Source organism: Populus euphratica, unplaced genomic scaffold (genome assembly GCF_000495115.2).
Source record: "Populus euphratica unplaced genomic scaffold, PopEup_1.0 scaffold1277.1, whole genome shotgun sequence".
NCBI classification, from domain to species: Eukaryota; Viridiplantae; Streptophyta; class Magnoliopsida; order Malpighiales; family Salicaceae; genus Populus; species Populus euphratica.
Genome location: NW_011500825.1, coordinates 31,050 through 51,460, shown reverse-complemented (window position 1 = coordinate 51,460; position 20,411 = coordinate 31,050). Strand labels below are relative to the sequence as shown.

Genomic DNA, 20,411 nt, shown 5'->3' with positions numbered 1-20,411 from the left:
AGACTTGCTTAATACTTACCCTTATCATGATTTTGAAACATAGAGATTGGTTTTATATTTTTATGAAGGGTGATTAAGGATATAATAAAAAACTTTTAGAGTTTAAGGACTAAAATAAATTTTGATCAAATTTCAAATTAAAAACCCCAATTTATTGATGGTTAACTTGGATGAAACATCATCTAGTTCATGTTCAAAACACACTATTTGGAATAAAGGGTAAATGACATGTCATCTGCCTACTGTTCATCTTCTTCTTTAGGTAGTTTTGGGGTGATTGAGTTGATATCTTCAAACAAATAAATTTGAAGCTATAAACCTTTAAATTAAACAAGTTTGGATCCAGATGAATGATGTGCATCTTTTCTACCAACTTTAGGTAGTCTTTAATGACGTTTTATATTGAAATTACTCTAGTGAAGCCTTACAAGTGGTCAACTAGTTAACCACAACTGTGATACCCATTATGTAAAACCATTCAATTTTTTTTTTCATGTGTTTACACTTCAAAACTTCCTTGTATACTTTTATTAAGGGTTAAACACATGTTTCTCAAGATCAAAAGGCTAGAAACAACTTTTTGGTCTTAAAGTTTAGTGACACGATCAAAAGATTGATGTTTTCTCTTAAGTGCAGGAGTGTCGAAGTAATAAATAACCCGGCAAGACTGGGGTCAAACCACAAGGAGGATAAATATATAAATTATAAACAATAATTATAAATAACAACAATAATAATAATCATAATAATAATAATAGTACTAATAATAATGAGAACAATAAATTTATACTTTGAGACAATAAATTTTAAGATAAAAGATTAACGTAAGGATTAAACAATGATAACAATAAATTTTAAGGTTAGAGGATCCACTAATGATATTTTAAATAAGTATAGTATAAAGTCTTATTATTCAATTGGAAACCACATGCTTGACCGCTTTTTATGATCGACTTGTTTTAACTCGCAAGTGCACGAGTGTGCGATGTAGCAATTAACTCGGTAAGATCGAGGTCATATCCACAGAGAGCTAAATCTGGAAATTAAGCTAAGTAACAAAAAAAACTCAAGAGAAATTAAATTAACAATAACTTGGTTGAAAATAATTGATGGATTTGTTTTTAAAGATAAAAAAAAATGTAAATAGATTTTAAATGATAAGAAAAGGTAAGTCTTGGTCCAAATCAATTTTAATGGTGATGTATTGGTGATTTTTTCAACATATATAAGATAACTCAACCTAATATCAACGATGGTGATATTAGATCGAAAGATATTGCAATGAAGATTAGAAAGATGAAGATTGATTATTGCTTAAGAATGAACAAGTACTTTCATATTAAGTAAGACATTGAATCAAGCAATCTCTATACCAAAACTAAAGTTTGTGCATAAAAATTCAAGATTATAACATTACCTAAATGATTTCTAAAATTTCTTTACAATAATAAATCATTCATGAAGAAAATAAGAAGATAAACATTAAGATTCATTCATATCCTAAAGAACTCACCTCAATCACCATTATCCTTGATTTGGATCCAAGAAAGAGTTTAGCCAACCATGATTATATATAAGAACACTTCAATAAACATGAAAGAACTTGAATCCAACTGAAATAATAAGTTTTACAAACTAAAGAATCGAAATCTATAAAGAAGAACACAATACAATTTCAGAAAAAATTCGGACACAAATCTGACTCTAACTTTGAACAGCAATTCGACCCTCTTAGAAGCTTTTCTTGGAGAAGTCTATTAGAGACATATTTATAGGCAATTCTGTAACCTTTCCAGATCATTAAAGAACAGCTCATTTGGACACCTGAGTAAAAAGTTATGGGCAAAACACCAAAAGGTATTCTGAAAAATCAAATCAAGACAACTTTACAACTACTTTGATGCACGTTTTTCTTCCTCATTTATGAGGTGTCTCCTTCTTCTTTTTGACCCAAAATAATGTTAAAATATCCCCTCCAGCTTTCCATCCATGTGCTTGCCTTCTTGGATCAATGGATTACCCAAAATAAATCAATTGTTATTTGTTGTGTGGACATGTAAGATCATGGATTGTGTTTGGGTTGATTTGAAGGTTGATTTGGGGTTGATTTTGGGCTGAATTTGGGCTGAATTTGAGCATCAAATAAGTATATAAATGTACTTATTATTTGGGCTAAGATTGACATTGAAACCTTGAGTGTTTAATGGTTGAAGTTTGCACACAACATAAGGCAAGTTTGGGCTTGAAATAAATCATATGATATTCTTTTCTAGAATTGGAATAGAATTGATTTTTGGGATAAATTTGGAGCACTTATTTGAACTAAGATTTGCTTCAATCTTCAACTAAATGTCTCTTCAATTCTTTGTTCTGAATTCCGACGTTGAATTTTTTGAATTAATTCATTTAAGCTCCAAAAACCTATCGAAACATTAAAACAAACTTCATTACTAAAAAAACACATCAATTATTATAAAAACAACCAAATAAAAACAATAAATACATATGTAAAATAAGAGACTTAATGACACTTTTGATGCACAATCACCAAGGCATTGGACTAAGAGAAAGTAAGGATTCGTTAGGAAAGTAATCATCGATTGGTGTGATGTGAGATGTCGAATTTGTTGTCACTATTGACAAAAGATTCGCATCAACATTTTCGGTGCATTTTTCATCCATGATTTCTTCCTCAGAATAAATCATTTGCAAATCTTCAGATTCATCCAATTTATTTTTACTTAAAGTAGGTTCAAGTTGATCATAAACTAATTCGTCAATATGATCTACCTCTTGTAAATCATTTTCATCTCCAGGTTGCTTGCAAATGTTGAAAATATTCATCTCCAATGTCATGTTTCCAAATGATAGCTTCATCAGTCCATTCCTACAATTAATCAATGCGTTAGAGGTTGCAAGAAACGGACGTCCTAAAATAACAGGAAATGAATTACATGCTTCAACAGGTTCTGTGTCCAAGACAATAAAATCCACAGGATAAATGAATTTATCGACTTGTACTAACACATCTTCAATTATTCCTCTAGGCACTTTTACAGATCTATCGGCAAGTAAAAGAGATATTGAAGTTGGTTTTAACTCACCTAGATTGAGACTCTGAAAAACAGAATATGGAAGTAAATTCACACTAGCACTGAGATCAAGTAAGGCTCTTTCAATTTTATGCTCTCCAATAAAGCAAGAAATTGTAGGACAACCAGGGTCTTTATATTTCAAAGCATTATTGTTTTGAAGAATAGCACTTACTTGTTCGGCTAGAAAGGCTTTCTTTTTCACATTCAGTTTCCTCTTCACAGTGCATAGATCTTTCAAAAATTTAGCATAGGAAGGAACCTGTTTAATAGCATCCAGCAAAGGTATATTGATCCTTACCTGTTTGAAAATTTCAAAAATTTCAGAGTTGTGATTGACTTTCTTTTGTTTGGTCATGGCTTGAGGAAATGGCAGTGCTGGCTGAGAATCAGTCATTTCTTTGTAATTTTCATATTCAACCCCTTCCTTACCCTCAGAGATTGACTCATCATCTTTCTCATAAGGTTCAAGAGAGGATTTTTCAATAACCTTACCACTGCGTAGAGTAGTGACTGATTTGATTTGATCCATGTGTTGGCTTCCGGAACTACTTGCATTTGCATTGTATTGCCCTTTGGGATTTTGTTGTGGTTGAGATGGAAACTTACCTTTCTCTTGGAAACTGAGAGCAGATGTTAATTTTGCAAGAGTATCTTTAAAATCTATCATGTTTTGAGCAAGTTGAGTATTGATTGTCTCTTGCTTTTCAATGAATACATGCAATGTTTCCTCAAGATTTCTTCTAGGAGGTGGAGCATAAGGAGGTGCATATCCATGAGAATTTTGGAAATTGTGATGTGCTTGAAATGGTGGTTGTGAAGTTTGTGCATTGTTGTTCTCACTCTTCCAACTAAAATTTGGGTGATTTCTCCAACCAGAGTTGTATGTTTGTGAGTATGGGTTGTGATTGGCCCTTTGGAAACTATTGATTTGATGACTAATTGATGAGTGGGTGACCGACTCTTGACTTGGTGACAATCCTTATCTTGTCTTATCTGCTCAAAATGTCATTGATAACATCAAAATTGGCCAAAATACTGAAATTGTCTCAGCTTTCTTGTGTAAAACATTCAGCTCATTTGGACTTCTAGAACTCCAGATATGGCCAAAATACTAAATAGTGCTCGGGCTGGAGGACAGATTTGGGCTTCTTTGTTGTTGCAACAATTTGGACTTGAAAATGGCCTTTTTAGATCTTAGGCTCCATATGAAAGTTGTAGGCCTATGTCTTACCTTTCCATCCATATAAAGTAGACCTAAATCTGAGATCTATAGCTCTAGATATTACCTAATTACCGAACAATGTTCCGGTTTGGATTGCATCGACATCTCTTTGCTAAGTTTGGCCATCTCTTTATCCTTTCAATTTCAATTCTTAAATTCATCAATCAATCATTTCATTTATGTGATAGGTCTGCATTTAAAATGAACATTTACCACAAATTAAAGATATCTTATATTATTAGATATATTATTATAAAACATGCTTTAGTTAAGGAGTTATTGATACTTCAAGTGCAAAAAATGATGATATAAAACCTTGATAAAAATGCACTTTTAAGTACTAATCACAAAGCATAAACATTACAAAAAAATACAAAGAGAGAAAGTAAGAGCATGATCTTGATCTGGAAACCAAGATGCCTAAATGTATGGTAAATGCCTCCTTTTATAGGCCAAAATTGGGAACTATTGATTTGATGACTAATTGATGAGTGGGAAATTGGGAACTATTGATTTGATGACTAATTGATAAGTGGGTGACCAACTCTTGACTTGGTGACAATCCTTATCTTCTCTTGTGTGCCCAAAATGTCATTGATAACGTCAAAATTGGAACCACTTAAAAACATGAAAGATGTAGTAAATTGTCCCAGCTTTCTTCTATAAACAATTCAAGTCATTTGGACTTCTAAAACTCCAGATATGGGCTAAACACTGAATAGCGTTTGGGCTAGAAGACAGATTCGAACTTCTTTATTGTTGCTCCAATTTGGACTTGAAAATGGCCTTTTTAGATCTTAGGCTCCATATGAAAGTTGTAGGCCTGTGTCTTACCTTTCTATCCATATAGAGTAGACCTAAATCTGAGATCTACAGCTCCAGATATGACCGAATTACCAAACAGTGTTCCGGTTTGGACTACACCGACATCTCTTTTCTAAGTTTGGCCATCTCTTTGTCTTTTCAAGTTTAGTTCTTAAATTCATCAATCAATCATTTCATTTATAGGATAGACCTGCATTTAAAATGAACATTTATCAAAAATTAAACGTATCTTATATTATGAGATACATTATTACAAAACATGATTTAGTTAAGGAGTTATTGATACTTCAAGTGCAAAATGATGATATAAAACCTTGATAAAAATGAACTTTTAAGTACTAATCACTGCACATTAGATTATTACATCATTTATGTTCTTTTATTAAAGGTAACAACTAAGAAAAATAGATAGCATATAATTTGAAAAAAAAGCAAAAAAAATAAAGATAATAAAAATATAGATAAATTTGGTTTTATAGTTGATTAGTACTTAAAAGTGCATTTTTATCAAGGTTTTATTTCATCATTTTGCACTCGAAGTATCAATAACTCCTTAACTAAAGCATGTTTTATAATAACGTATCTAATAATATAAGATACCTTTAATTTATGGTAAATGTTCATTTTAAATGCAGGCCTATCACATAAATGAAAGGATTGATTAATGAATTTAAGAATTGAAATTGAAAGGACAAAGAGATGGCCAAACTTCGAAAAGAGATGTCGATGCAATCCAAACCGGAATACTGTTCGGTAATTCGATCATATCTGGAGCTGTTGATCTCATATTTAGGTCCACTTTATATGGATGGAAAGGTAAGACATAGGCTTACAACTTTCATATGGAGCCCAAGATCTAAAAAGGCCATTTTCAAGTCCAAATTATAGCAATAACAAAGAAGCCCGAATCTGTCTTCCAAGCCAAGCATTGTTCAGTATTTGGCCCATATCTAGAGTTTTCGAAGTCCAAATGAGCTGAATGTTTTACACAAGAAAGCTGAGACAATTTCCTACAACTTTCATATTTTCGAGTGGCTCTAATTTTGGCGTTAGCAATGAAGTTTTGGGCAGACAAGAGAAGATAAGGATTGTCACCAAGTCAAGAGTTGGCCACCCACTCATCAATTAGTCATCAAATCAATAGTTCCCAATTTTGGCCTATAAAAGGAGGCATTTGCCGTGCATTTAGGCATCTTGTTTTCCAAATCAAGATCATGCTCTTCCTTTCACTCTTTGTATTTTTTGTATTGCTTATGATTTGCTTTCATTAATATCAAGTTTATGTCTTTCATTTCCTTTCATTTTCTTAGTTAACTTTTATCTTATTTATGTTTTTATTTTGTTTATTTATTTTTCTTTCTTTCATTATGTCTAGCTAAGTTTATTATGTCAAGGTGAAAAGGCTACACTAATGGTGTAAGAATAAGTATAGTGTAAACTTAATATGGACTTTAATGTTTGATACTAACATGTTTTGTATTTGTTATCTTGTTCACTCTTTAATACTTTGCTTGTTAAATGACTAATCTTGATTTATGTTGTATAACACTTGGTACAACAAATACTTGGTACTCTCATAGCCCATATTGTATGGCATAACCGACACCTGAGCTATGAAAAGAACTTGATTTGTTGTTAACATAAGTTATAATCATGAATGCTTGACGAGATTTACAAGTAATAGCATTAATCGAATAAGATGACTAATGTAATCATGTTAACAATCTATAATTAGATTGGAACCTCCTTTGTGTGTGGTTTCCAATTGAATAATAAGAGTTTATACTATACTTGTTTGACATACCATTAGTGGAACCTCTAACCTTGACATTTGTTATTATCATTGTTTAATCGTTATGTTAATATTCCATCTCAAAGTTCTCATCATCATCTTCTTCTTCTTCTTCTTCTTTTTCTTTATTATTATTATTATTATTATTATTATTAGTAGTAGTAGTAGTATTACTACTACTACTACTATTATTATTATTATTATTATTATTGCTGTTATTACTATTATTATCGTTGTTGTTGTTGTTGTTGTTGTTGTTGTTACTATTGTCATTTATAATTTGTACAATTAACCTCTTTGTGGTTCAACCTCGATCTTGCCGGGTTGTTTATTACTTTGACACTTCTGCACTTGGGAGAAGACATCAATCTTTCAGTCGTGTCAATAGTCTCCCCAACCTAAACAATTAAGCCCGAATGGGTGTTTTTACACATAATACCCTAAAGTCAACTGACTTGGGAGCTATTGGCCCAATGGTTGTTACATGAGTTGAAGAGAAAAGCTTAAGGGAATCAAATATTGCACTATCTACGTATTAATATCTGCAACCCGAGTTACTAAGCTCGTAGGGGGTCTCAACACCTAATGCCCCTAAGATTTACTAGTTTGAGAGTCATTAGCCGAAAGCTCGTTACACGGTTAAAGATGCATTGTGTTTTAAGTTACATGTATATATGTATTTAAGAAAAAATATAAAAAAAGGAAGAAAAAAAGAAACCATAACCCAAGAAAGTTAACCATAAACATTAAAATAAAAATTTTGATTTCTTTCACGTAAAGCCTCATAACTATGTTTTGATATATTGAGCATAAAAGAAAGGTTTATTAATATCTTATTTAAGAGGTATTGAGCAGATATATAAATTTAATGAGAGTTTGTTTATTTGGATAGATTAATGAAAGTTGAATGATGAATACCTTACTTTGTGAAATTTACAAATTATTTTTCTATTTTAACGCTTTGATTACTAAAGACTAGTAATAAGCTCGTTGGGGGGTGTGATTAGTACTTAAAACTGCATTTTTATCAAAGTTTTATATCATCATTTTGCATATGAAGTGTATCAATAACTTCTTAATTAAAGCATGTTTTGTAATAACATATATAATAATATAAGATACCTTTAATTTGTGGTAAATATTTATTTTAAATGCAGGCTTATCATATAAATAAAATGATTGGTTGATGAGTTTAAACTGAAATTTAAAGGACAAAGAGATGGCCAAACTTAGAAAATAGATGCTCATGTAGTCCAAACCGGAACACTATTTGGTAATTGAGTCATATTTGAAGCTGTAGATCTCGGATTTAAATTTACTTTATATGGATAAAAAGGTAAGACATAAACCTACAACTTTCAAAGCAGCCCAAGATTTAAAAAGGCCATTTGCAAGTCTAAGATTTAAAAAGGTTATTTTCAAGTCCTAATTATAGCAACAATGAAGAAGTCTGAATTTGTCCTGCAACCCGAACATTATTTAGTGTTTGGCCCATAACTGGAGTTTTAGAAGCCCAAATGACCTTTTTTTTTTCCCTGCAAAGCTGAGACAATTTCCTAGAATTTTCATGGCTGCAAGTGGTTTCAATTTTGACATTATCAATAATGTTTTGGCAGACAAAAGAAGATAAAGATTGTCACCAGGTCAAGAAATGACCACCCACTTGTCAATTAATCATCAAATCAATAATTTTCAATTTTGGCCTATAAAAGGAGGCATTTGCCGTGCATTTAGGCATCTTGGTTTTCAAATCAAGATTATGCTCTTGTTTTCTGTTTTTGAATTACTTATGTTTTGCTTTCATTAATATCAAGTTTATGCATTTCATTTCCTTTTCTTTACTTAATTAACTTTTATCTTATATATGTTCTTATTTTGTTTATTTATTTTTCTTTCTTTCATTATGTTTAGTTAAGTTTACTATGTTAAGGTGAAAAGATTACACTAATGGTGTAAGAATAACTATAGTATAAACTCAACATGGACCTTAATGTTTGATACTAACATGTTTTATATTTGTTATCTTGTTCACTCTTTAATATTTTGCTTGTTAAATGACTAATCTAGATTTATGTTGTATACAACAATTGCTTGACACTTTTATAGCCCATACTGTATGGTATAACCGATATTTGTGCTATGAAAGGAACTTGATTTGTTGTTAACATAAGTTATAATCATGAATGTCTGATAGCATTTACAAGTATTAGCATTAATCGAATAAGATAACTAATGTAATCATGTTAACAATTTATAATCTGATTGAAACCTTCTTTGCGTATAGTTTCCAATTGAATAATAAGAGTTTATACTATACTTGTTTGACATACCATTAGTGGATTCTCTAACCTTAATATTTGTTGTTATCATTGTTTATTTAATCCTTACGTTAATCTTCTATTTTAAAGTTCTCATCAACTTCTTTTTTTTCTTTTTCTTCATCTAATACTACTACTACTACTACTACTGGTATTGTTGTTGTTGTTGTTGTTGTTGTTGTTGTTGTATTATTGTTGTTATAATTTATACAATTACCCTTCCTATGGTTCGACCCCGGTCTTGCCGGGTTATTTATTACTTCAACATTCTGCACTTGGGAGAAGACATCAATCTTTTGGTCGTGTTAATTAACTTATATCTTATTTATGTTCTTATATTATTTATTTATGTTTCTCTTCATTTATCATGTTTAGTTAAGTTTATTATGTTAGGGGTAAAAAGGTTACACTAATGGTGTAAGAATAAGTATAGTGTAAACTCAACATGGAATCTAATGTTTGATACTAACATGTTTTGAATTTGTTATCTTGTTTACTCTTAATACTTTCCTTGTTAAATGATTAATCTAGATTTATGTTGTATAACACTTAGTACAACAAATACTTGGCATTTTCATAGCCCAACTATATGGTATAACCAATACTTGTGCTATGAAAGAAATTTGATTTATTGTTAACATAAGTTATAATCATGAATACCTGACAACATTTACAAGTATTAACATTATTCAAATAAGATAACTAATGTAATCATGTTAACAATATATAATCTGATTGGAACCTCCTTTGTGTGTGGTTTCCAATTCAATAATAAGAGTTTATACTATACTTGTTTGAAATGTCATTAGTGGATCCTTTAACCTTGACATTTGCTTTTATCACTATTTAATCATCACATTAATCTTACATCTCAAAGTCCTTTTTATTATTATTGTTGTTGTTGTTGTTGTATTATTGTTTAATAATTTATATAGTTAACCTCCTTGTGGTTCGATCTCGATCTTGCCGAGTTATTTATTACTTCAACACTCTAATACTTGAGAAAAAATATTAATCTTTTGGTCGTGTTAGTTTTACATGACAGTTTGAGTTGTTTAGTTTTCATCCCATCTCAAATCATAGTAAGATTTCATATGCAAGTCTAGATATGATCCAAGAAGTATATGGATGTCAAATCTAAATATATTTGCTCTAACCAATTCCAATCCCACTAGGATTTCTTATTCAAGCTAGGTTCCTAATATAATTATAATTTGCACTTCTTAGCTCCAATGACTTATTCTAGTGTTCTATTTCTAATACTTTGCTTGAAAGTGTGCTAAAAATACCTCGTTTATCTTATTTTTACACTTTGTGTTTTTATAATACTATTAAGCACAAAACAAGTTAAGTGAGAATAAAGTACTAAAAACATTGAATAATAATAGTATATAATTTTAAAAAATCATTCTTAAAACATGGTGTTAATTGAATAATGGACACCATTAAAAGAAACTTTTAGGTAGACCAAACTTAAAATTAGTCTACATGGCTTCCACTTTTTAGCAAAGAAAAATATATTATATAGAATATAAAAAGTGGAGGTGTGGAGGACTGGCCTTAAAGACAAATCTTTTTATGTAAGATGTTATAATTACTGTTCATGATTATTTTTACTTATCTTATTGTATTCCCATTCCTTATTTTTTAGATTAGAACTTTTAATTTAATTAGTATTTTACTACTATTTATAAATCTTAATGCTAGATAATTTCTATTAGTTATGTAAGTTTTAATTATAAATATTTTTCTATAAAGGATTTTAGATCTAATTATTAAAAAAAAATGTCTAGTTTATATTAAAAACATTCATATTTAAACTTTAATAAAATATAAGAGATTTTTCTCTATTCCTCGACAATGTTAGGACTTGAATATCTTAGCTTTTATCTAAGTTATATGCCGCGTCACTTTGTTAATTCATCCCTCTATATGGAATGCTTTGTTTTTAAATTAAAACAACTCTTTTATTTTTTAAATTATGTAATTAAAAAATAAACATGTAAAAATTAATTTATTTTAATTAATTAGATTTGTTTGCTTATTTTAGTTTTCACCTTACACAAAAAAAATTAAAAATAAAAGAGTTATTGCAGATTTCAAAAAAAAAAAAGAAGCAGGTATCGAGCATTTAATTTAGCACTTTGATTGAAACATGTCATGCAAGCATATTAACCAGCAGTGTTGTTATAATATAAGGTTATTTACATAACAAAACAAAGAATAGAGGGACTCAAGTGATTCAAATAAAAATAAAAAGACCCATTAAATAAATTAGGATAAACCTAGTTTTTAAAGAGACTTTTCTCTTTTCTTATCAAGATTTTTTATTCGAAAAAACTAATATCTATTTATAACTCTAAAAGTATCTAGATAGCTTCTGAAATGAGTAGTACTTCCATGGATATCCCAAACTTCATTTCCAAAGCCAATAGAATCAGAAAAACATTAGTAAAAGGATGTCTAAATTTCCTACATTAAATTACCCACAAAAAGAAAAGAAGGAAAACTAGAGTGATGCCCTATTTATTTATTTATTTATTTATTTTGGGAAAAGCATTTGAAAAGTTGCCAAGAAGATGATATCAATCCTATCCGTTTGCAATGCAAGTGGGGTTAGGGTGGGGTAAACGACAGGCAAGTTCCCGTTCTAAATCCTCAAGTATTTTTTATTTGTATCCTCATCACCATCCGCTTCACTAGTAATTCTCCCCTCTTAGAGAGAAAAAAGAAAGGGGGCATTATCCTAATTGCAGTGTAAATTATATTTGGTATTTACTTTTCAAGGAAACAGATGAATTCATCCCTGGTTTTTGTATCCGTTCATAATTTAATCCCTCTTTTAATTTTGTGTTAGTGAAATGCTCAGACTATTGTGAACTATTTATTCCGTTAGCTTTCGTATATGACTTCTTGATGGTTTAGTGCAATCAGGAGATTTTTTGAAACTAGAGAGATTACATTATTTTGTTAAAAAAATATAGGGATCGAGGTAGAAACTTACTCAATTATTATCACATACATGTCTCGATCAATGGATGCTGACACACGTAACCTTATCTAGAACGACTTCTACTTTAATTATTCAAAAAGAAATATTTGGATCCCTTTCTTAACTTTTTATGCTACTCCATTGTAGCGTCTGCTGGCACCACTCACATTTCAATATTATCCCTCAGCTTGGCATTGTTTCTTGGATTTTTTCCAACTAACACAGCGAATTGTTTTTTATATATAACTATATAGCATAGTTAAATTTATTTATTTTTAAATTAATAACATATTTTAAAGAGTAGTACATATCATATTTGACTCTAAAAATCACAATTAAGATAAAGATAATAGTTATTTATTTTTACAGATAACATTCTAAAAATAATAAAAATAAATAATCGAGGTAGAGGTAATATTAAATTTAAAAATTATTTTTAATTTAGAAAATAAATAAGTCTAGAAATGATTGCATCGTCATGATTTTTCCACTGGACATGGATGTTTTTTTTTTGGGTGAAGAAGAACGGCTAAGACTCCGGTATTATTTTAAGAGTTTTTATTACTATACCACACCAAATCATGCCACGTGATGTTTTTTTGTTTTTCATAATATATAAAATACGCTTATTTTATACTATGGACTATTATTACTTAATTCTTTTTTTTTTCTAAATATTTGTGTTTAATAAATTTAAAATTGAAAAAAAAATAAGTTTTTTAATTTAAATTCATCAATTGTTATGAAGAATAAATCTCAACTAATTGAAAAAATCCCAATGAATTATTTTAATTTATCTAAAATAAAAATTGATACATCATTATATCTAAGATTTTTTGTTTTTGTCTTTTAAAACCCTATCAATAGAAAAATACAAGGATACTGGATTTGCAAATTAAAAATTATTAAAGTTATATGATTTTGATATAATTTTCGAGCATACAGTTATAAAGTGGAGCGGCAGATATAAGCAATTCAATAATTAATTTCCTAACTATAACTTGTATATTTTTCTCTCTTTTCTTCTTGCTCGTTGAAGGAGAAGGAATTTATTTTCATTAATTTAACCTAAAAAATAAAGAAGGAGAAGAATTATATTTAGTATGTTTGTTTTTTTAAAAGTGATTTTTAAAAAAATTATATTTTAGATTTTTTTGTGTTTATGTGTAATTAGAAAAGTTAGTTAATAAAAAATACTTTCCGATCAACGAAAAACACTTTTCTGACAAAGAAAATTTTTGTTTAATTTCCAGAAAAGTGTTTTTTTGTATTTTAGATGTAAAATACTTTTTAGAAGTTGTAAAAAAATTAAAAATATCATATTATTTACTAATTAAGTCAAATTTGATCCTCAAATTTTTTATTGCTATCTATTTTGTTAGATTTGTTTTCAATTTCATTCTTTAAAATTGATTTAATATAATTTTTATATTAATTTTGGTCCTTATTTTTATGATTATTATTTTTTATTTTTTTAATTAAAATTTTTTATTTATCAAATTTGATCCTTATTTTTTTATTGTTACTTATTTTATTTAGAATAATTTATGAAATTTTAATTATTATTATTTTTTAATTTTTTTATCTGTTAGATTTGATCTTTATTATTTTAATTATTATTTATTTTATTTGAGATAATTTATGAAATTATATATTTTTTAATTGCATTCTCATTCAACTTTCTAATTTATAAGATTTGTTCCTTATTATTTTAATAAATTTGAAAATAAAAACATTAATAAGTTATTTTCCAGCTTATTTTTCATGCCATAACAAAACACAGAAAATTATTTTTCAACTTATTTTTTATGATACGATCAAAAATAAAAAAAATAATTTATTTTTTTAGAATTAACTTTTCAAGGAAATCACTTTTAAAAAAAAAATTATTTTCTTACAAATAAACACATAAAAAAATAAATATCTAAAAAATAAAAATAAAATTAAGCAACAATGATTTATAACACAAAATCTCGTATCCCATGGAAGTTTCATTTCTACTTTGGTTGATAACCGGAGAAAAGTTTGGAAATTTGAAGAATTGTTTAACATATGACTCGGCAAGAGAATGATGGAGTGGATTATTCTGATTCCAAATCCAAATACATGATAGATAATTTGGACACTCCTTCGCTACCTTACATATGCATATAAAATATTTGAGATAAAAAGGAGCACAGGAGGAAGGAATAAAACATCATCGTCATCGTCATCGTCATCGTCATCTTCATCACCCACCCAGGATTACCAAATTAGGGAGGGAGCCACAGGCTCAGACTCACTGCCCTCTACTTCCTTTGCTTCGTCCTTTTCTTTTTTAGATAGATCACGCCACCACAACCACCGCCACCGCTACCACCAATTAGACAATATCTTTAGCTAAGTAACATGGATTTGTGCATTAACAGCTACTCATCTTCTACTACTAATTCCCACATGTTTTTGTCTTTTGGAAGTGAAATGATGATAATTACTGAGCCCAACACCCCCACCATGGCATCATCATCATCCTTCTATCCTTCCTCTTTCTTCTGTGCCATAACAATCACTGCTACACAAAATGCTTTGATATAATATTAATACACGTTACTTCTCCTTCTTCTGTATATTATCTTGGGTTTCTCTCCCTTTTACCTTTTTTTTTTCTTTGAACCAATTTCTCTCCTCAATCCAATAGTATTGGAAGCAAGCAAGAAAATGCTGTGTGATTCATTCATCACTGCCGTTACTTCATCAACAGCAACAACCATGCCAGCAGCAGCAGCAGCTTCTTCTCATGTTTTGCCCATCAGGTAATAAATAACATACATCATTCTTCTTGATTTGTTACTTAAGCTTCTTCTCTGCTGCTTGATTTATGGTTATATTTGTTGGCTGTAAGCCATGTATGCATGTATCTATTTATTTGAATTAGTAATAAATTAGAGGTGAGGAAGAAGGATTTTTGTGGTATGCAAAACCCCAAATGTCCCTTTATTCTTTACACGATGATCATATCATATCAGGTATGATCATGATCAACATCGGCGGTGGAGGAGAAGAAATGGGACTTCTATTGTTTCAGTTTCAGTTTCAGCTTCAGCTTCCCCTCTTTCAATCAGTCAGATGAACATGGACTCTTCTTCCCGTCGTCTCAAAAATTATCAGGAGGTTGATTTGTATACCATTTTTAACACCCTATCTTGCCTTTCTCATCATCATCATCATCATCATACCTTTTCTTCTATATGTTGTGTTTATGTTTTTGGTTGGGTTAATGTTCTTTCTTTACTCTTTCTAATCTTGCTACTTATTTGTCTATATTTCTTGATCTTGAAACAATTGCCCCCAGGTTGTCAAGTCTGCGAGGGAAAAGTTTACCCAGGAAATCTCCTTCCAATCCAAGGACAAAGACATTTCTCTTGCTAAGGTAGATATGATTTTCTATTAATGATCTTGGCTTCTCAATTATTTTCCTTATTATAATTTGATATCTGCCGATTTACTCCCTTTTCTTTTCTGATCTTTTCTCTTGTGTGTATGTTATTTCCGGCACACCTTAACCAAGCTACTTGTTGCAAATCGAGTGCAAGTTGATCCATTATTTATTTATCTTTACATATCATGAAATTCTTCTATTTCTTGAAATTAAATTGCCCAAGTTTGGGAGATTCTAAATTCCAGTGTGTTTTCTGCTTGCTGGTCTAGGCTTTGCTATACATTGCAGCAGAAGATGAGGCATTTATCTCTCTCAATCAAGAGATGGATGCTTGCTCACTCATGAACGAGAGGAGAGATGTTTCAGCTGCATTGAATTCCCAGGAGTGGGATTGTGTGGAGCAGATGCCTTTAGCTGGAAAGACTACAAGTCAATGGGTCAGTGAGTTGGACAACATTACCAAGGATGTTGAAGCAGAGCTAGTTTCAAGAGACATAGGTTGCCATTTAGTTGAACTTTTGGATGCAGTGAATTTAGTTCTTTTTGAATTGAGAGGCTTCAAAAGATCACCTGTTGTTGTAGATTCCAAGTATTCATACTTGCACACAGTATTAAGCACCAGATGTGGCAGTGGTAAAACTTCAGCCTTTTTATTTAATACATTTGTAGCTAGTTGTTTTATTGCATTTGTTCTGGTTCACTTCGTACATTGGGGCTCTTGAATAACTTTCTTATCTGTAATAAATGCTTTATTGCCATCTTCTTTCATTCTGTGGGTATTCATGGCCATCTGATTATATATTTGCTTTCTTGACAGCAATTTTGCTTAGTATAATTTACATTGAAGTTTGTAGAAGACTTGGTCTGACCATTGTGGGATCTCGAGTTGGGGAAGATTTTTTGATATGGCCCCAGATGGGGAACCCGGAGGTGCGTAAATTTTCTTGTGCATCTTTAAAATATAGCTTGGCAACTCATGGTTCTTGCTAAATTTTTTTCTTTCTGATGCATTGCCAAAGCGTTTCTTCACAATATATGGTTGATATCCTGTTGTAAAACCTTATTTTCAGACAAACTTCAATCTAGGCTATTCTAATTTGCCTTGTCCTTTCTGTAGGAGCTCTTCAAGGTAACTTCAGGACACAGCTTGTTTGCAATTGTCAACGGAAGGTGCGTTGAGGACCCTAGATCAAAGGCATCAGATTTGACTGGAAACTCTCTTTTGGGGCTTGAGATAGCTACGAAACGAGACATTATTGGCATTGCTCTGGCCAATTTGATTGTGAGTTCTAATTACTGGAATTTCATCCAAAATACTTTTTTGTCCTTTACATTTGCCAAGATAACCAATGCACTCATTTAGTTCCTTTTGTAATTCTTCCATTGATAACTGTTATTCAGTCTCTAAATATACTTCATTATCCCTACTTAAGATGAACTAAATCTTAAATTTTGGCAGAGGCTTCACTGGAAACGTGCTTCGAGATCAAATCCTGGTTTGATGCTGACTTCACCACTTAGGCGTGCTCCTAACACTGATGAAAAACTTAACAGGATCCATAATTCAAGTATTCCTTTGCTTCGGCCTCATGATCTTAGGTAGTTTTCTTATGCACCTATATAGCCAGTGTCTGTTATAGTGTTGTCTTCATTTTCTTCAGTTTTTGTGTGGGCTCCGCTTCATGTAGTTCTTATCTTCTAGCTGTTTATTTTCAGATTAACTTAAATAAGTTAAGCCATGTGGCATGATAGCAGTGCAACAGTTTGAATTATTGATTCACAAAATCTCGATAAATGCATTAGTTATGCAGCAACAAAAATAAAGTAATTATAATAAATAAATAAAAAGGAACGTACTGTCTTTCTGAATTGTCCCTAAGTAATTTGCGCCCTACAGCTACTTGGCACCAAGAGTGTAATCACTTTCTTGTCCTATAGATCATTGCCAGGATTTTTGCGAGTTTTTGCAACATTAACACCTTTGGAACATTGCGAGGGTTTTTGAGATGGGATTTTCTGACCATCATTGTCATGTACACTGTTTCTTTTAAGGATTTCCTATTTGCATGTGGTTTTTTGAATTGGATGGCCTTCTTCTATGAATTTGGATTTTTTAGTTAAGTTGTTGTTTCATACAAGAGTTTCTGCTGCCCATTTTCTTGTATTTGCTCCTGAGGTGGCTTGTTAAGTGGCCTTGACTGCCCTGTTTGGTTCATGTTATCTTCTCCAGTGATGGTTCCACCATCCGTAGCTGTGTTGTGCTCATGTTTTCTATCCTGTCTTCTTCTGAATCTCTGCTGTTGCTGTTTTGTGTCAGTTGTGGGTCTTAGTGACTTGTCTTGTTGTTGTCCTGGTCTTGGTGGTTTTCTTTCTATTCTTTGGGGTTTCTTCTGCTTCTCTATTGGTAGTCTTTCCAGTTGGGTTTGTGGCTGCAGATGAAGGGAGTCTTTTCTGCTTTTGCATGGTTGTTAGGTTCCTTTTTGTTTTTTGTGGCTGCTTTCTTGTTTTGCTGTTCGCTGGGGCTCTTTTAGCCATTTTCTTACTTGCTAATTTGCCCTTTTATTTCAGTCTGTCATTTTTAATCTCTTAATCCTTAATTAATAAATTTGAACCTGTTCATAAAATGAGAAACATAGATAGCGCAATGACATGGTCTTTAAACTTGTTATCTTTTTGTATTATTCAAGCGTTTGCTCCTAAGTCATAACATGTAACTGCCCATGTACCATGAAGAAATGCATGATTTCATGAACATGACTTTCACGGTTCACCCATTTTACTCCCCAATTTTTAGAACTAAAGAAACAATATTAGATACTTAGTGTCTCAACCTTCGGTTCTAGAACAGTTATTATATTTCGTGTCTCCACCTTTGGTTCAGGCTAATTCTTTCTAGAATAGTTATTATATTCTATATAGGCACCAATTTTAGTTGGCACCACATGATTTTCTTTAACATACTCTCGCCTTCTATTTTTAATAATGTTTCAAAGATGTGATGTGCATTTGCTTGTTTTGATTTGTACTTTGCTTGTTTAGGAGTACGGTGGGGATTATTTTTTAAAATGTTTTTTGCTTGGAAATGCATCAACTTTTTTTTTTAAAAAAATTATTTTTGATTTCAGCACATAAAAATGATTCAAAATGATGATAATAATAATAATAATTTAAAGCTAAAAAAGATTCAAGTATTTTCAAAATTACTTTTGGATCTCTATGCCAAATACCAAATAATAGTTTGGAAAATAGTCTGTTTGAGATTCGTTGTTATTGTAATTTGTAACCTGCACGTTTGTTTCACTGTGATTGGTACTGTTAATTTATGCTTCATCGTATTAATTACTTTATATTCCCGAGGTTAACTTGCTGCAACATTCAACTCTTTTGACTTTTTTGTTTTGTTATGTTGTCCATGTCAAGTGAACAGGCAATGGCGATGACTTTGTATTTATATGTCTATCAGCTAGCTTCAGACTGTAAAAAGTTTCCACACAAGATGAACTCTCTCGCTCTCTTTTAGCATAAGTTGTGCTTGTAATTTTGGAGTTTAACTAGGAGCTGAGCTACCATCCGAGCATTTTAAATTGGAATATAAACTATCTAGCATTGTAATTGCTATGTTAGCTCTTGTAGATAAACTTCTTTTATGCATACCATGCTAAACTACAGAATTCTTTACAGGCTGGCTATCATGGCTTCAGAAAGATTGTTGATTCTGCAACCACATAATTGGGCTTTGAGGAGAGACCATGGCATGATGTTGTACTATAATAGGTATAAAATTGTGAACTTTTCTCCTTAACAAATATTGTAACTCAGATCATTATGGTGTGATTGAAGATATTGATTGTAATTGCAGGAAATATGGTCAGGCGGTGCAAGAGCTTAGCATTTGCATGGCGTTTGCTCCAGAAGAAGAGGCCAAGGTCCTAGAAGCATTTGTTGAGAAATTGCACCTTTTGCGGCTTGAATCGTCGTGGAAGTCTTTGGGACACACAGGTCAACTAACAGTTCCTTGAGGTGTTTGTACATAACCCTCCCTCCCCCATTTCTCTATGTAACTTACATGGATAATCATACGTGGGAATTGCTTGAATGCTCTTCATCAAGAATATTCAAGTTGCATGGCATCGAGCATAGTATTAAAATACAAATGTAAACATTTTTCATGCTATTGAATACAGAATGGTCATTTAGCAAGGGTGCTTAATTCTCTTCTTCCTTTAAGTTTGTTCTCTCATTTTCCGCTCCCCTGTACCGTACTGCTCGTGACAGGCGCCAAAATATTGATCCATTAATCGAGTGCTACCAGTCAACATATAATGGCATGGCTTCTGTTTGTTACTTGGTGTTAGTAGACTAGCTGGAAGAATCACTCTTTGGTGTGTTTCAGGAACGGTCCTGCCCGTAGTTATGTTAAAACCCATAAGAATTTTGATTGTTATAGCTTCATACCAAGATTAGAAGAATTGACAAATGGATGTCAAAATTATTGAACCTTCATACCAAGATTATACCAAGATTAGAAGAATTGACAAATGGATGTCAAAATTATTGTTCAATGATTAAGATAATTATAACATCCAAGAGAAGGGTGAATTAGGTATATTACTTATATTAATAAATTATACAAATTACTTTAAATAAACACAATAATTGACAATATAAATAAAATGTTTAAAATAAAAAGATAAGAGAGAATTTGCGAACTTATTTTTAACATGGTTCAGCAAGTTTTCATCTATACCT

At 31.0% G+C, this 20,411-nt stretch overlaps 1 protein-coding gene across 1 annotated transcript; it reads left to right on the top strand.

Annotated features, from left to right (window-relative positions):
- Nucleotides 1-14,198: 14,198 nt before the first annotated feature.
- LOC105116492 (transglutaminase family protein) lies at nucleotides 14,199-19,884 on the top strand. The gene is made up of 9 exons (XM_011013883.1): nucleotides 14,199-15,036; nucleotides 15,250-15,394; nucleotides 15,576-15,653; nucleotides 15,932-16,295; nucleotides 16,480-16,592; nucleotides 16,780-16,944; nucleotides 17,122-17,261; nucleotides 19,344-19,436; nucleotides 19,522-19,884. Exons 1-9 carry the CDS (start codon nucleotides 14,942-14,944, stop codon nucleotides 19,679-19,681), a joined length of 1,353 nt encoding a protein of 450 aa, XP_011012185.1. The 5' UTR covers nucleotides 14,199-14,941; the 3' UTR covers nucleotides 19,682-19,884.
- The last annotated feature ends 527 nt before the right edge of the window (nucleotides 19,885-20,411 follow it).